This window comes from Lutra lutra, chromosome 2 (genome assembly GCF_902655055.1).
Source record: "Lutra lutra chromosome 2, mLutLut1.2, whole genome shotgun sequence".
NCBI classification, from domain to species: domain Eukaryota; kingdom Metazoa; phylum Chordata; class Mammalia; order Carnivora; family Mustelidae; genus Lutra; species Lutra lutra.
The window spans coordinates 121204051-121217734 of record NC_062279.1 but is presented as its reverse complement, the minus strand read 5'-3'; the positions used below and the strand labels follow the sequence as shown (position 1 = coordinate 121217734).

At 36.1% G+C, this 13684-nt stretch overlaps 1 protein-coding gene across 4 annotated transcripts in view; it reads right to left on the bottom strand.

The window, feature by feature from the left end:
• The window catches only part of ADAD1 (adenosine deaminase domain containing 1), a 114688-nt gene extending 102412 nt beyond the window's left edge, over positions 1 to 12276 (bottom strand). Inside the window, exons 1-5 of one of the 4 annotated variants that reach the window (XM_047718366.1) lie at positions 12244 to 12276; positions 11494 to 11673; positions 10339 to 10527; positions 7531 to 7698; positions 1025 to 1093 (exon numbers count right to left, since the gene is read on the bottom strand). In XM_047718366.1, the coding sequence (XP_047574322.1) occupies positions 1025 to 1093; positions 7531 to 7698; positions 10339 to 10527; positions 11494 to 11665 (598 nt within the window). In that variant the 5' untranslated portion in view covers positions 11666 to 11673; positions 12244 to 12276. Of the gene's footprint in view, positions 1 to 1024; positions 1094 to 7530; positions 7699 to 10338; positions 10528 to 11493; positions 11674 to 11796; positions 11929 to 12014; positions 12221 to 12243 lie in introns of those variants that run through there. The other 3 variants (XM_047718364.1, XM_047718363.1, XM_047718367.1) reach the window with 3 other exon arrangements.
• Between the last annotated feature and the right edge of the window lie 1408 nt (positions 12277 to 13684).

Here is a 13684-nt window from a genome sequence, read left to right as displayed (position 1 = left end):
AAAGTGACATTAAAAAAAGGTTATTATTTAGGAAGCATCTACTGGCACTGATTTAAATATTCCACATATATGAATTCATTTAATCCTCATAATTACCAATGAGGTAATTATTGTTATGGCCATTTTATAGATGGAAAAATTAAAGTGCATGGAGAAGTAGCTGATTGTAAATGACACAATTAGTAACTGCAATTGTAGTTGTAGTTTTCTTGGGCTTGAGTGATAAATAATTGCCATTAAAAGTAAATAGATTATTTATTTATCAAATAATTTATTATTTAGGGGGGCACCTGGGTGGCTCAGTGGGTTAAGCCTCTGCCTTCAGCTCAGGTCATGATCTCAGGGTCCTGGGATCGAGTCCCACATCGGGCTCTCTGCTCGGCAAGGGAGCCTGCTTCCTCCTCTCTGCTTGCCTCTCTGCCTACTTGTGATCTCTGTCAAATAAATAAAATCTTAAAAAAAATAATTTATTTTAATAAATAAATTCATTAAATTTATTTATTAAAGATTTTATTTATTTGACAGAGAACACAAGTAGGCAGAGAGGCAGGCAGAGAGAGAGGGGGAAGCAGCTGCCCGCTTAGCAGAGACTGATGTGAGGCTCAATCCCTGGACCCTGAGATCATGATGGAGCCAAAAGCAAAGGCTTAACGCACTGAGCCACCCAGGCGCCCAAGTAAATAGATTATTTAAAATGAATGTCCCAACCATTAACCACCAGAAAGCTATTGTTTTTCATTAATGACAAGCCTACCAAAGCAAAACACTCTCAAAAGAGCAGCTATACGAAACTGATGAACCACCTCCTTATAGAAAAATAGCCATTTCTTCAATTTTTCCTCTCCCCTCCTCATTTCTCTTTTTTAGCAGAATACAGAAGGAAAATCTCCTCCTTGTAGAAGTGTGACAGGTTTGAATGATAAAATACTATTGTATATGTTAATACCTAAAGCATATTTTGATTATATGTTTAATTTTTTACTGGGTTACTCTTCTAAAAAAAAATCATAAAGGACTTTCCTACCATAATGTACTTTTGAGACATATGCTGGTTCTGGTGAAACAACAGGTTCTGCAGGGATAGGAGGAGGACCTGTAAATGAAAAAAGAAAAAAGCATAAAGAAACATGAAACTTCAATATTCCAAAGAGCAGTTACCCTACTATTCTATAATAAACAGCAATCTTAAAATGATTATTTTTTCTTTATAGTTCTGCCAACTCTAGGCCACCAAATATTAGCTCAGTCTTGATAAATGTCTTACCTATAATGAAATTATACACACACAGCTCTGGATTTCCTTCTTATGCTGCTATACAGTTTGCATTGTCACAGATGCCATATTTCAAAGAGTTAAGAACGAAACCTTGTTTCAGATGCTCATGAACAATTTTCTATTTACACTACTATGCAAAATATTTAAAATTAATATCCCATCACAACTTAGTAAGTAAAAGTTATCGTTTTTCCTAGGGAGATACTACATTCAAAATTTTCAAAGCTTTTAGTCTCATTCTTTGCAATGGCTTTCCAATTTGGATCATGACATGGGGAATCCAGGAAAAACAAACAAAAAAGAACATGACATTAAACCAAAGAAACAACAAAAAAAAAAGATCAGAAAAGATTAAAAGAAGAGTTTCCGGGAGCAAAGGTTCACCTAAATTAATTAGTATCTCTCAAGAATCACTCATAAGAACAAATGAAGCAAACAATACTGCTACTCGGGTCTTAATTTTGAGTAAGACAAAATACTGACTGAACATATCAAAATTAGCAAGGAAAGACTGGCAATGTCATCTTGCAGTTTACATTAGTTAAGCAAAGGCTAATAAGCAAAGGCTAGATATATACACTCTGGACTTTAAGCAGAGTTTTAAAAACTCAGAGAAAGATGGATTTTTTCCATTTACTCAGGAGAGTTGGGCTCAGGTAGAATGAAAACCAAATATATTAAATCCTGTTCTTCAAGAACAAATAATTTCAATAAAAAATGGGACTGCACAAGTTGGCCTGCATTTTAAAGCATCATGTTCAAATAGGCAAAATAATCTTGAAAAAGAACAATATTGGAGGACTCACACTTCCTATTTCAAAACTTAAAACTAAGTGATAATAAATCAAAACAGTATGGTAATGGCATAAAGACAGACACATAGATTGATGGGATAGAGAACCCAGAAATAAATTCTCACATATTTTCTCAAATGATTCTTGACAAGGGAGCCAGTATCAAAAGGGGAAAGGGCAGGCTTTTCAATAAATGATGCTGCAAAAACTGGATAGCCACATGCAAAAGACTGAAGATGGACCACCACCTAACCCCATATACAAAAATTAACTCAACATGCATCAAAGACGCAAACATAAGGGTGAAAACCATAAAACTCTTAGAAGAAAATCTAAGAGAAGTTTAAGGATGACACTGAATTTGGCAATAACTATCTGGATAGGACACTGAAAGTATAGGTAACAAAAGAAAAAGTTGGGACTTCATCAAAATTAAATACTTTTATGAATCAAAAACCACTAATAACAGAGTAAAACTGCAAATCACAAAAAGAGAGAAAATACTTGCACATCACGTACCTGATAAGGGATTGATATCCAGAATATATAGCAGTCTTTCCCTATCGGGGGACTGGTTCCACTACAGATAATACAAAACCCTAGATATGCCATGTTTCCAATACATGTCTTTATGATAGTTTAGTGTATAAGTTGGGCACAATAAGAGATGAATAGAACATATATACTGTAATAAAAACATGAACATAGTCTCTCTCTCTCTCTCTCTAAATATCTTATATTGTACTTACCCATCTTGTAATGATGGGAGATTTTAAAATGTAATGAGAACAAGTGAGGTGAATGACGTAGGCATTGTGACATAGCATTAGGCTACTACTGACTTTCTGATATGTCAGAAGGAGGATCATCTGCTTCCAGACCATAGCTGACCACAGGTAACTGAAGCCGTGGAAAGTGAAACCATGAATAAGGAAGGAACTACTGTATAGAGAACTCAATGACAACAAAAAAACAATAAGCCCTTTCAAAAATGGGCAAAGGTATTATTACCTTTCTCTGAAGAAGATATAAAATGGCACATGAGAAAATGCTCGCCATCATTAATCATTAGGAAAATGCAAGTCAAAACCACAATGAGATGCCACATCATACCTAGTAGAAGGGCTAATATCAAAAACAAAACAAAACAAAAAACCCATAAAATAACAACTGTTGGTGAGGATGTAGAAAAACTGGAACCTTTGTGCACTACAGGTAGGAATGTAAAACAGTGTAGCCATTATGGAAAACAATATGGCAGTTCTTTAAAAAAATTAAATATAAAATTGCCATATGATCCAGCAATTCCACTTCTGGGTATGAAACCCAAAGAACTGAGACCAGAATGTCATAGCTATTTGCACATCCACATTCATAACAGCATTATTCACAACAGCCAAAGGTTGAAGCAACCCAAGTATCTATCGACAGGTGAATGGATAAACAAAATGTGGTATATACATACAAGAGAATATTATTCAGTCTTAGAAAGGAAGGAAATTCTCACACATGCTACAATGGAGATAAACCTTAAGGACATTATAAGTGAAAAAAGCCAGCCATGAAAAGACAAATACTATATGATTCCACTTTGCAATACCTTGAGTAGTCAAATTCATACAGACAGAAAGCAGAATGGTAATTGCCATGAACTTGGTGTCAAAGGGGTAAGGGGGGGGGGGCGGAGATGAGGAATAATTGTTTAATGGGTAGAGAATTTCAGTTTTGCAAGATGCAAAGGGTTCTGGATATTGGATACACAACAAAGTGAACGTACTTCACACTAAACTGTACACTTAAAATCATTAAGATACTAAAATTTGTTTTATATATATGCATTGTAAAATTCTGTTTGACTACACTAAAAGCCTTTTAAATGATTTTTTAATAATGAGTATTGAAATAAACTTAGAACCAGGTTCTTAACTCATTGTGTCAAAAGTGTTAGATTTTCAGGGTGCCTGGCCGGCTTAGTTGGTAGAGCATGCAACTCAGTCTCAGGGTCATTGAGTTCATGCCCCACGTTGGGCATGGAGCTTACTTCAAATAAAAATGAAAAAAAAAATTTTTTTAAGAAGTGTTAAGATTTTCAAAACTTAAAAAATTAAAGAAGTTCTGTACAACTAAAAAAAATTATACTTTAAAAACACATATAAAATATGAAAAGATACAGATGGAAAATAATTTTGATGAGTTCAAAATTTTAAAAAAGATTAAGCTTTTAAGTTTTATGTTATAAATGAATAGATCAGAAAAACTGATATAAAGCTCACAGCAAAGAAATACTCACCTCTTATCTTCCATATCCCTTCACAAGTAAAATAAATCTTTAAACTCAGCTGTTTAGGACATTTTAAAGAATATAAGGGAAAAGGTGACCTAATTAAATTATTACTAGGCTCTGTGACAAGAGAAAATACATTATTAAAAAACCTTTAGTCTTACTTAAGGTAATATTGGTACTCTTTGAGAAAACAAGGGTGAATATAAATGGGGCATCAGTAGATATGGAAAAATGCTACCTTAATTTTCAGAAAAGGCAAAAGATAAATACTTAGAAACTAAAAACTGTAGCCTACCAAGCAAAATATTTGCTAGCCCTAGATAAGCATTTTAAAGACCCTTAGGGAAAAAAGTATTCATCTTTAGAAGCCAATCATAAACACCCATTTCTGACAATTAAATTAGTTGCTTGGGAAATTCTGTAGACTTGTTTTAATGTAATTTCAACAAAGCATTTTAGTTTCTTGAGGGCAGAGGATAGATCTTACTTGACTCTAAATTCCCAATACCTACCACAGTCCTTGGAACACAGCATATCCTGAAAGTATAGATTTACTGATTCTACTGCATGCTATAGTTGGAAGGAAACTGGGAAAATATTGCTAAGGATATACCTAGGTGGGTTAATAGCTGATAGAATAATCACATATAAAGAATTTCCATTAATAAACTGAAGAAGTGTCTTAAGAATATTTCTTGCCACCAGTTCTGCATTTCACATTAATTTGTTGAAGACTCTGGAAAGGCAAAGGCATATCTATAAAAGAAATAAATTGCTTATCACATTAAGCACCAGGTGAGTAAGATTTGTTCACCCAGAGGATAAATCAGTGAGACTGAATAAATGAATGATGGACAAATATGAATATTGGTAAAGAGAGCAAAATTATCAAAAGATAAAATCAAAACTCAAAATTATCAAAATTGAATTCACATCAGAAAAAGGAATTTCTAGGTTAAAATCAGTACATACCCTCCAAATATTAAAAGGAAAAAAAAGTCAAAGAAAACAATATCTATAGGACAAAAGGAAAAAAAAATATGACACCATTCGTAATAAATGCAAATGTTAAAGTTTTTTTTTTTAATGATTTTATTTATTTATTTGACAGAGCGATCACAAGTAGGCAGAGCAGCAGACAGAGAGAGGAGGAAGCAGGCTCCCTTCTGAGCAGACAGCCCGATATGGGGCTTGATCCCAGGACCCTGGGATCATGACCTGAGCCGAAGGCAGAGGCTTTAACCCACTGAGTCACCCAGTCGCCCAAATGTTGAAGTTTTTTAATTAAAATATTCTTTATGTCAAAAAAATTTAATTTTATGTACAACAGAAAATCATTAAAACAGAATAAAGATAATAAACAAACACAAAAGGTAACTAAAAGTAGCACTGTAAGAATTAAAAGAATTTTAAGACCAAAAACACATAACATATATAAAATATGCAAGATAAAAAAGAAATAATTTTATATTGAATTTTAAAAAGTATACTCTCTAACAAAATTAAATTACTGCATCATTGCTTTTTACAAGTCAAATAACATGTAAGAATTTAAGTATTTCAATAAAATAAGGATATTATGACATTTATAGTGCCAGCATGTATAAGACAAAAATCATACCTAGCCCTGAAAATTAACCTGAAAAACAGTAAACAGAAAATAATATGAAAATTAACACAATACACTCCTAAGTACTTAATAAATCCAAAGTAGGACAAACTATTTGAAAACAATGAAAAAAAAAAACTCCACATCAAAACTTACATGTAGCAAAATAAATCATTTTTAATTACTAAATAATGGTTTTAATTGAACAAAAATAAAATATGTGAAATAAGAGTTAAACTTAAAGAACAAAAAGATATTAAGTATTAGAAAAGTGAATAGACTAAAAGCCAAAAAAGCTCAGTAGTACAATAAGTGATAATTTGAATTTAAAAAGAATGAATTTATAATTACTGCTTAAATAAAATTTTTCTTTTTTAAAGTTAACTTTTTTACAGATAATATAATCTACCATTAAGGGACCACTGACAAAAACTGCTTATTATGCTAACACATACATAAAATGACAACATATTGAGGAATATGTTCTTCAATATGTTGCCATTTTATATGATTAATATTTAATAAGAGCTACTATCATTTACATTACAAGTTATTCACCAAGCACTGGTTGAGAGCTTTGCATGCATATTTAATCCTAAGAACAGCCATAGGAGGTAGTCACTATCAGAGTCACCATTTTTTATTACTTATTTTTTTAATGTCCCCATGTTTTAAATGATGAAACATGTTTAGAAATAGGCAAATAACATGCCTATCCAGGATCAATATTTCAACCTACATAATCTATTTCTGGAGTTTGCTTTAGGCCATTATTTTTTTTTCTTTTTTTTTTAAAGATTTTATTTATTTATTTGACAGAGAGAGAGAGAGATCACAAGTAGGCAGAGAGGCAGGCAGAGAGAGAGAGGAGGAAGCAGGCTCCCCGCAGAGCAGAGAGGCCGATGTGGGGCTCGATCCCAGGACCCTGAGATCATGACCTGAGCCGAAGGCAGAGGCTCTAACCCACTGAGCCACCGAGGCACCCCAAGGCCATTATTTTCTCAAGTAGCTTTACCATTCCTGAATTTAATATAGATAGGCAAACTTCACGAAAATTGCATTTAAAATCTCTATTAAATGTACTGTATTAAGAGCATAATAAGAATCCCAATAAATTATAGAGATAATCAAGTTTCTGGATGTGAAGCTACTGGGATTCTGACAAATTATGAGACAATTCACTCAACATGTTTATAGCTTATGGTGCTGAAATATACAAGAGTATTTTTTTCTTTTATATAAAAACTTTATTTTTTTATTCTTTTCTTTGCTATTTTTATTTTTAATTCCAGTACAATTAACATACAGTTTATATTAACTTCAGGTGTACAATATAATGTTCAACAGTTCCATACATTTCTCAGTACTCATCACCAGAAGTGTACTTTTAATCCCCTATACGAGAACATTTTAACTAATATTAAACATGTTAGCAATCAGCAATGGAAGGAAATAAATTCTGCAACTTCTATCTTGCAGTTGCCATGAAACTCTTCAAAAACAAATCCTTCAGGTGATTTCTTCTGGAAAAAGATACATTTTACAAATAATAATCAAGAGCATTTACCTGCTGTTTCTAAAACTCTTGGTTCAGGTTCATCCAATTGTAGAAGCTCATCAAGAGCTAATTTCGCTGCATTGGATCTAGACTCCTTTTTATTTTGTCCCAGTCCAGTCTTATATTGAACACCATCCACCACAGCACAAAAAGCAAAATATGGTCCCATAATGTTACCTTGAAAAAGAAGTCAGAATGAATGCTGCAATAATTCACAGTATGATCTTGCAAATGACATCTGATATGAAAAATATCCCAGTACAAATGTTGTGGAAAACGATCTTGGCCTATCAGTTTTGTGTTTTATTTTTTACAATGCAGGTTAAAAGTAAAGCTGGGTGAGCCCCTGAACTAGTTCTGAGGAACCTATCCAGCAGCCAGTTTGGCTCCAGATTCAACATCAACAGTAGAGACAGCTTTAGAGTACAGATCATGCATGGAGCAACAGTGTCTTGTATAATGAAGCCTGGCAATAGTAAGCATCCAAATATCTAATGAATGACCAATGAGAGGTAAAAATGTGGAGCTTCTGGCAACATCTCTCTTCTTTTGAAATTCAATAATAATAAAGCTCAATTTCTCCCACCTTCTGAGTGCTCTGACACTCTCATATAAGTTCCAGAAAAAAAGGGATCCTTTTGCAGAAATCTTGTGAGTCTATTAGGGAGTTATGATAAGCTATTCACACCACCATAGCCTTGAGGGCAAGTGGAGGGGAGAGAATCCACAAGGAAAACCAAAACAAACAACAGAGAAGACATGCTAAAGAATTAAACTCAATGTCCAGCCATCCAAAATCCCTAGAAGGATTACCTTTACACCATTATTTTTACCTAGTTTTCATTTTTGCCTAATGAAAAATGAAATGGAATCATCTAAATTTACAGGGCAAAGGTTTTTCCAGTTCAAGTTTTACTTGTTTGTAATTCAGACTTTAGAAGACCTTTAGTCAACTTAAGGTTCTACCCTGTTTATGGATGGCTAGGTACAATGTCACTCCACATAAGCCTCGTCGTCATCACCATCATTATTATTTTCTCACATATTACACTAACTTGTTTTTTTTTTTTTAAGATTTAATTTATTTATATGTCAGAGAGAGGAGTAAGAGTGAGCACAGGCAGACAGAGTGGCAGGCAGAGGGAGAAGCAAGCTCTGAGCAAGGAGCCTAATGTGGGACTTTATCCCAGGACACTGGGATCATGACCTGAGCCCAAGGCAGCTGCTTAACCAACTGAGCCACCCAGGCGTCCCTGGGTTTTTTTAAGATGTACATCAAGCTTTTATAAGAAACTCCTCACAGCATCTGAGTAAACTGATTTTCTCTATGACTTCAGTTTCCCAAGTTCCTTCCTTATGATCACCTAGGTTCCAATCCAAATTTACAAAACCTGAGAGTATTTTGTATATTTAACTAGTGGCCCTGATGATTTTTATGTGTGAGACAGCATCCATCAAATTTGTTAATTAAGTACTCGGTGTCAGAGTGCTAAGCCTTTAAGCTTCATCCTATCATACTTCAGATTCTCAAACTTTAGTATGTACTTAAATCACCTATAGAATTGTGAAAATATGGATACTCTGGTCTCATCATTAAACCTACTGATTCAGATTATTCAGCTAGTACTATGAACACAAAATGAATACCATTACTAATCAGTGGACTGTGTTTTTGAGTAGCTTTTACTCAGGTCAATAAAGATTTGCCCTTAAACACTTCTTTTTCTTATTATGATCATGAGTTTACATTTTCCAAGAACAGTCTGAGAAGAATGGAGGGAAAACTAGTGACACAAAAATTTAAGTTCACAGTACTGATCATGAAGTAATCCAACCTACAGTAAGTGTACCTAGGAAAACTCTACCTTCTATATTAAGACTCTATTTTTGTCACCTGTTTACTGTTTTTTCTTCCAAAACAACAGACTGGAGATGTGACTTTACTATGACAATCTTAGCTAAAATCTCAAAAGCTTCAAATTCTTTTACAAGGATGTCTTGAGACCCGTATTGGTGAAAGTTAGCAACGGTAAGAAAAAACTTAAAAAACCAAGCTACTTGATAATGTCTTTGTATATATAAACACACACACACACACACACACACAAACAAGTATTTGTACACACATATATGTATTTTTAAGGACTGTATTTCTTTGACTCTCATACTTTCAGCTTGTCCATGTCTATTAAGAGCACTTATTCTCTTATCCCTCCACTTTTCTAAAGTTCTTTCTAACCACTGTTCATGACGTTAAGAGATTAGAGGATGCTTTTTGCTTTTATTTGATCTGTACTACTGTAGCCTTCCATAGGTTGGGAGGGAAGTTTAAGAGAGAATGGAGAAAATAGTCACCGACAAGTCTGCAGATAGAGTATCAATCATGGAAGTGCTATTCTCACCTCTATACCTTGAATTTCAGAAGCTAAATTAGACCATAATTTTGTCTGGTATAATCATCACAGAATCTTTCTCATTAGAGAATCCAAATATTTAACAACTCTTCAAAAGCATGTTTAATCTACAAGTACTTACACCTGAAAATAATCCACAAGGCTGATGGGATTTCAGTTCAACTAGCCATAAACAAAAAAATTAAAATTCGATGATAAAAACTTTGTACATGTAAGTTATTTGCAGAAAAATATGAATATAAAAATTTCTGAGGTATACTTGTTAAAACATACCAGTAGTTACCTAATCCCAAGATTATGCGAATGTAGAAAATAATCAAATTTAGTAGTACTTTTATGTTCTGTTTTTAACAGGAAAATATCTTAACAGTATTATAATAACCAGATACAACTTGGCACTTGCCTGTTGTTACAGTTTCCTTAAGATCAAGGTGAACCCGCTGCATTTGTGCAAACTGGTGCAAAGCTGACACAGGATTTATCTCTCCACGTCTGTATTTCATTACGAATTCTTTAGGTATTTTTTTTGGAGGAAGGACAGGATTTGAAATAGATGAAAGGCCTTTGGAAAGCAATGGTTCTGGAAAATTACCTAAAAATGTATGGTTAGAGTTGTCAGTTCAGTAAAATTAAAAAAAAAAAAAAGTAAAAACACTAAACCCTACCATAAAATGGAAGATTGTCCCTGATACATCTATTATTATGTATTCTTCATTACAAGTAAGTTTCTACTAAAAAAATTTTTGCACACAAGTGTAACCTGTTGATGCATATACTTTTTGGAGCACCAAAACCATTTTTGCAAAGAAGTGCTATCATTGTCATAATGTGAAGTGATATCAAAGAATCACAGAATTTTAATGATGTCAAGGTCTTCAGAGGCTCTCAAATCTTTTTTTTTTTTCCAACACATGGTTTCACTAGGCCTGGACTAAAGACACAGACCTGGGACTAAGGTCCATTTCTATTTCCTACTCACTATTTTATATTACTTTTAATATTGAATTCAATTGAATTTAAGTGTTTGTCCCTGCTTTACACCTATGCTAAGCGATATGTTGCCTAAAAACCAGTATAAGTCCAGTCCCTTCCCTGAAGGGACCAACACAACCTTACCTTAAAAAGGCAAGACAGGGGGCACCTGGGTGGCTCAGTGGGTTAAGCCTCTGCCTTGGGCCTAGGTCATGATCTCAAGGTCCTGGGATTAAGCCCCACATTGCGGTGGGTCTGCTCAGCAGGGAGCCTGCTTCCCTTCCTCTCTCTCTCTCTGCCTGCCTTTGCCTACTTGTAATCTCTATCTATCAAACAAATAAAATCTTAAAAAAAAAAAAAAAAGGCAAGACAGGCTTGAAGCTGTTAGAATAACTGAGCAGCAAGGAGGAGGATTTCCACATGCCTCTTACAATGTTCAGAGTCAAAATGGAGCTCCAGAAGGGACAAAGCCCCTGGTAAATGGATATGTATCCAGGCAACATTTAAACTGGAGGCTCAACAGTACTTATTGGTCAACCTAGACTCTCAAAGAACCAAGGCATTATTGCAAATGAAAAAGTCGTACCCGTCACTTGCGTAACCTTGGAAGCCATATTCGACAGGCTGTATCTTTCTGAAGAATATCCTGTGGGTGTAGTTACCGTCTGGGTTGATGGCTGAGCTGGCAAGTTCTTTTTCAGCATTTGAGCAAAGCTAGGGACCCGGGAACTCTGAAACCAGTCATTGTTGCCAGACATTTTCTCACCTGCAAATCGTTAAGAAAATTGGCAGAAAACAAAAGTACTAGATAAAAATACTCTGAAATTAAAAATATACCTACATGGCTTAAAGTCACTCACACGACACAGGACTAAATCTCTTAACTCATGTCGTGACTGCTTTGTGACTAGAGTTTTAACAGGTACGGGGCTCATCCGTCCTACATCCCTTCCAAAGCACTGCTACAAAATGGCAAAGAAGGGTCAAAGCAGTCCGCAGGGACGGTCCTTACAACTACTCGGGGCTCAGGGAGAAAGAGAGAAAGAAAAAAATAAATAAAAACAGGAGACCCTCAACGGCCCGATTCCCAGCCCAACCCCCACCCACCAAAGCTGTCCTTCCTGCCCCGTAGGCCGGAGACCGAGCCACAGGCCCGGGGCTCGCCGGCCCCAGCCGCCGACGCCGTTGCTTCCTCCTCCCCGCCTCAATCTCTGGCTTTGGGAAGCTCTGCGTGAGAGCCACGCGCCCCAAGGTTGCGTCTTTCAAAAGCGGCCTCGTGGCGTCCCCGCAGTACCCCGACTAACACCCCCACACCAAACCTCATCCAATCACCAACCGTTTACGCGCCGGGCTTCTGGCCCTGTGCTCGCGCCCACGCAGTTCCCCTCGGGCTATGCCGGCTAGGCCGGCTCCGCGCGCTCTACGGCCTGCGTCAACAAGCGGAGAGACGTCAGACGTCATGCGCGCGCATTCGAGGCCCTGTGAGGTCGGCCTTGTTTTGTGAGCCGTAGCACTCAAGCTTACTGCGGTGGTCACTGCCGCAGAATTCAGATGAAAGTTAGTCGGTGCGGCCCGTTCACTGTCCTGCCAAATACCCTCCACACCCCGCTCACCACTGTACTCACAAAGCACTGTGTTGGGGCGTCTTTCACCAGGATGATTACAGGCTGTCCTTGGGGTGCCAGTGTGTGGGTGGTTTCAGGAAACCTTGGGCTCTAACCCTGGTTATACTCTGGGGAGGCCTCTGTGGACAAGGTTTGGCCTCAACCGTGTCTTTAATGTTTACAGAAAAAAAGCTTTGGACTCCTGCCTGAGTTTCACTGGAGGAGCCGAACAACGAACACTCATGAAAACAGGCGGGGAGATTGAAACCTAATGACAAACCCATCATGGGTGTTTTCAGTTCTTTGCACTCATGAAAGATAGGAGACCCTAATGGAGATATTGGCTGACAGATGTTAAATATGTATATATGTTTCCCTATGAAGGCAATTGGTTTTCTTATTTATACACATTATGTTATAGATAAGATTTTGATATGCGCTAGGTCAATCTTGGCCTTAGCCCAAATCCAAGGGAGCTGATTTTATTAAAATAACCTCAATTGCTTATGGTTGTGTAAAGTAGTCACTTTGTAAAGACTCGAGCCCTCCTGTCCTGCTCAAGGAGAATATTAAAACAAGACCACACTACACCTATGACTAATTATCTTCTGACTAATGCCTGGCTCAGTTTCTCTTTAGTAAATTACCAACCAAGTTTGGTTTATAACCCAGAAGGAATTCAAGGAATTGAGTGATAGCATTATAACAATATATAAATGCGTCCCTCCCTACTTTTTTTTTTTTTTTCCTCTAAGATTCTATTTATTTATTTGAGAGAGAGGACTACCAGCAGGGAAAGGATAGGGAGAAGCGACTACCCGCTGACCAAGGAGCTTGCTGTGGGACTGGATCCCAGGACCCTGGCATCATGGCCTGAGCTGAAGGCAGAGGCTTTAACCCACTGAGCCACCCAGGCGACCCCTTGCTTTTTTATATAGATAAGATTTCTCAAGGATTATATTGTTTTAAAGGAAAAAGGGAAAGAGAAAGAAAACAATAAAATTGATAATATTCTACCTCATTACAACAAGAGGTAATAGCCACCCAAAAACATATGGGCTAATTGGAAGAAAGAAAAGCTTCATTCCTCTCATAAAGCAATGCATTTTCTTTTCTTTTCTTTTTTTAAATTTTATTTATTTTAGAAAGGAAGAGAGAGCACAAGCAGGGGGT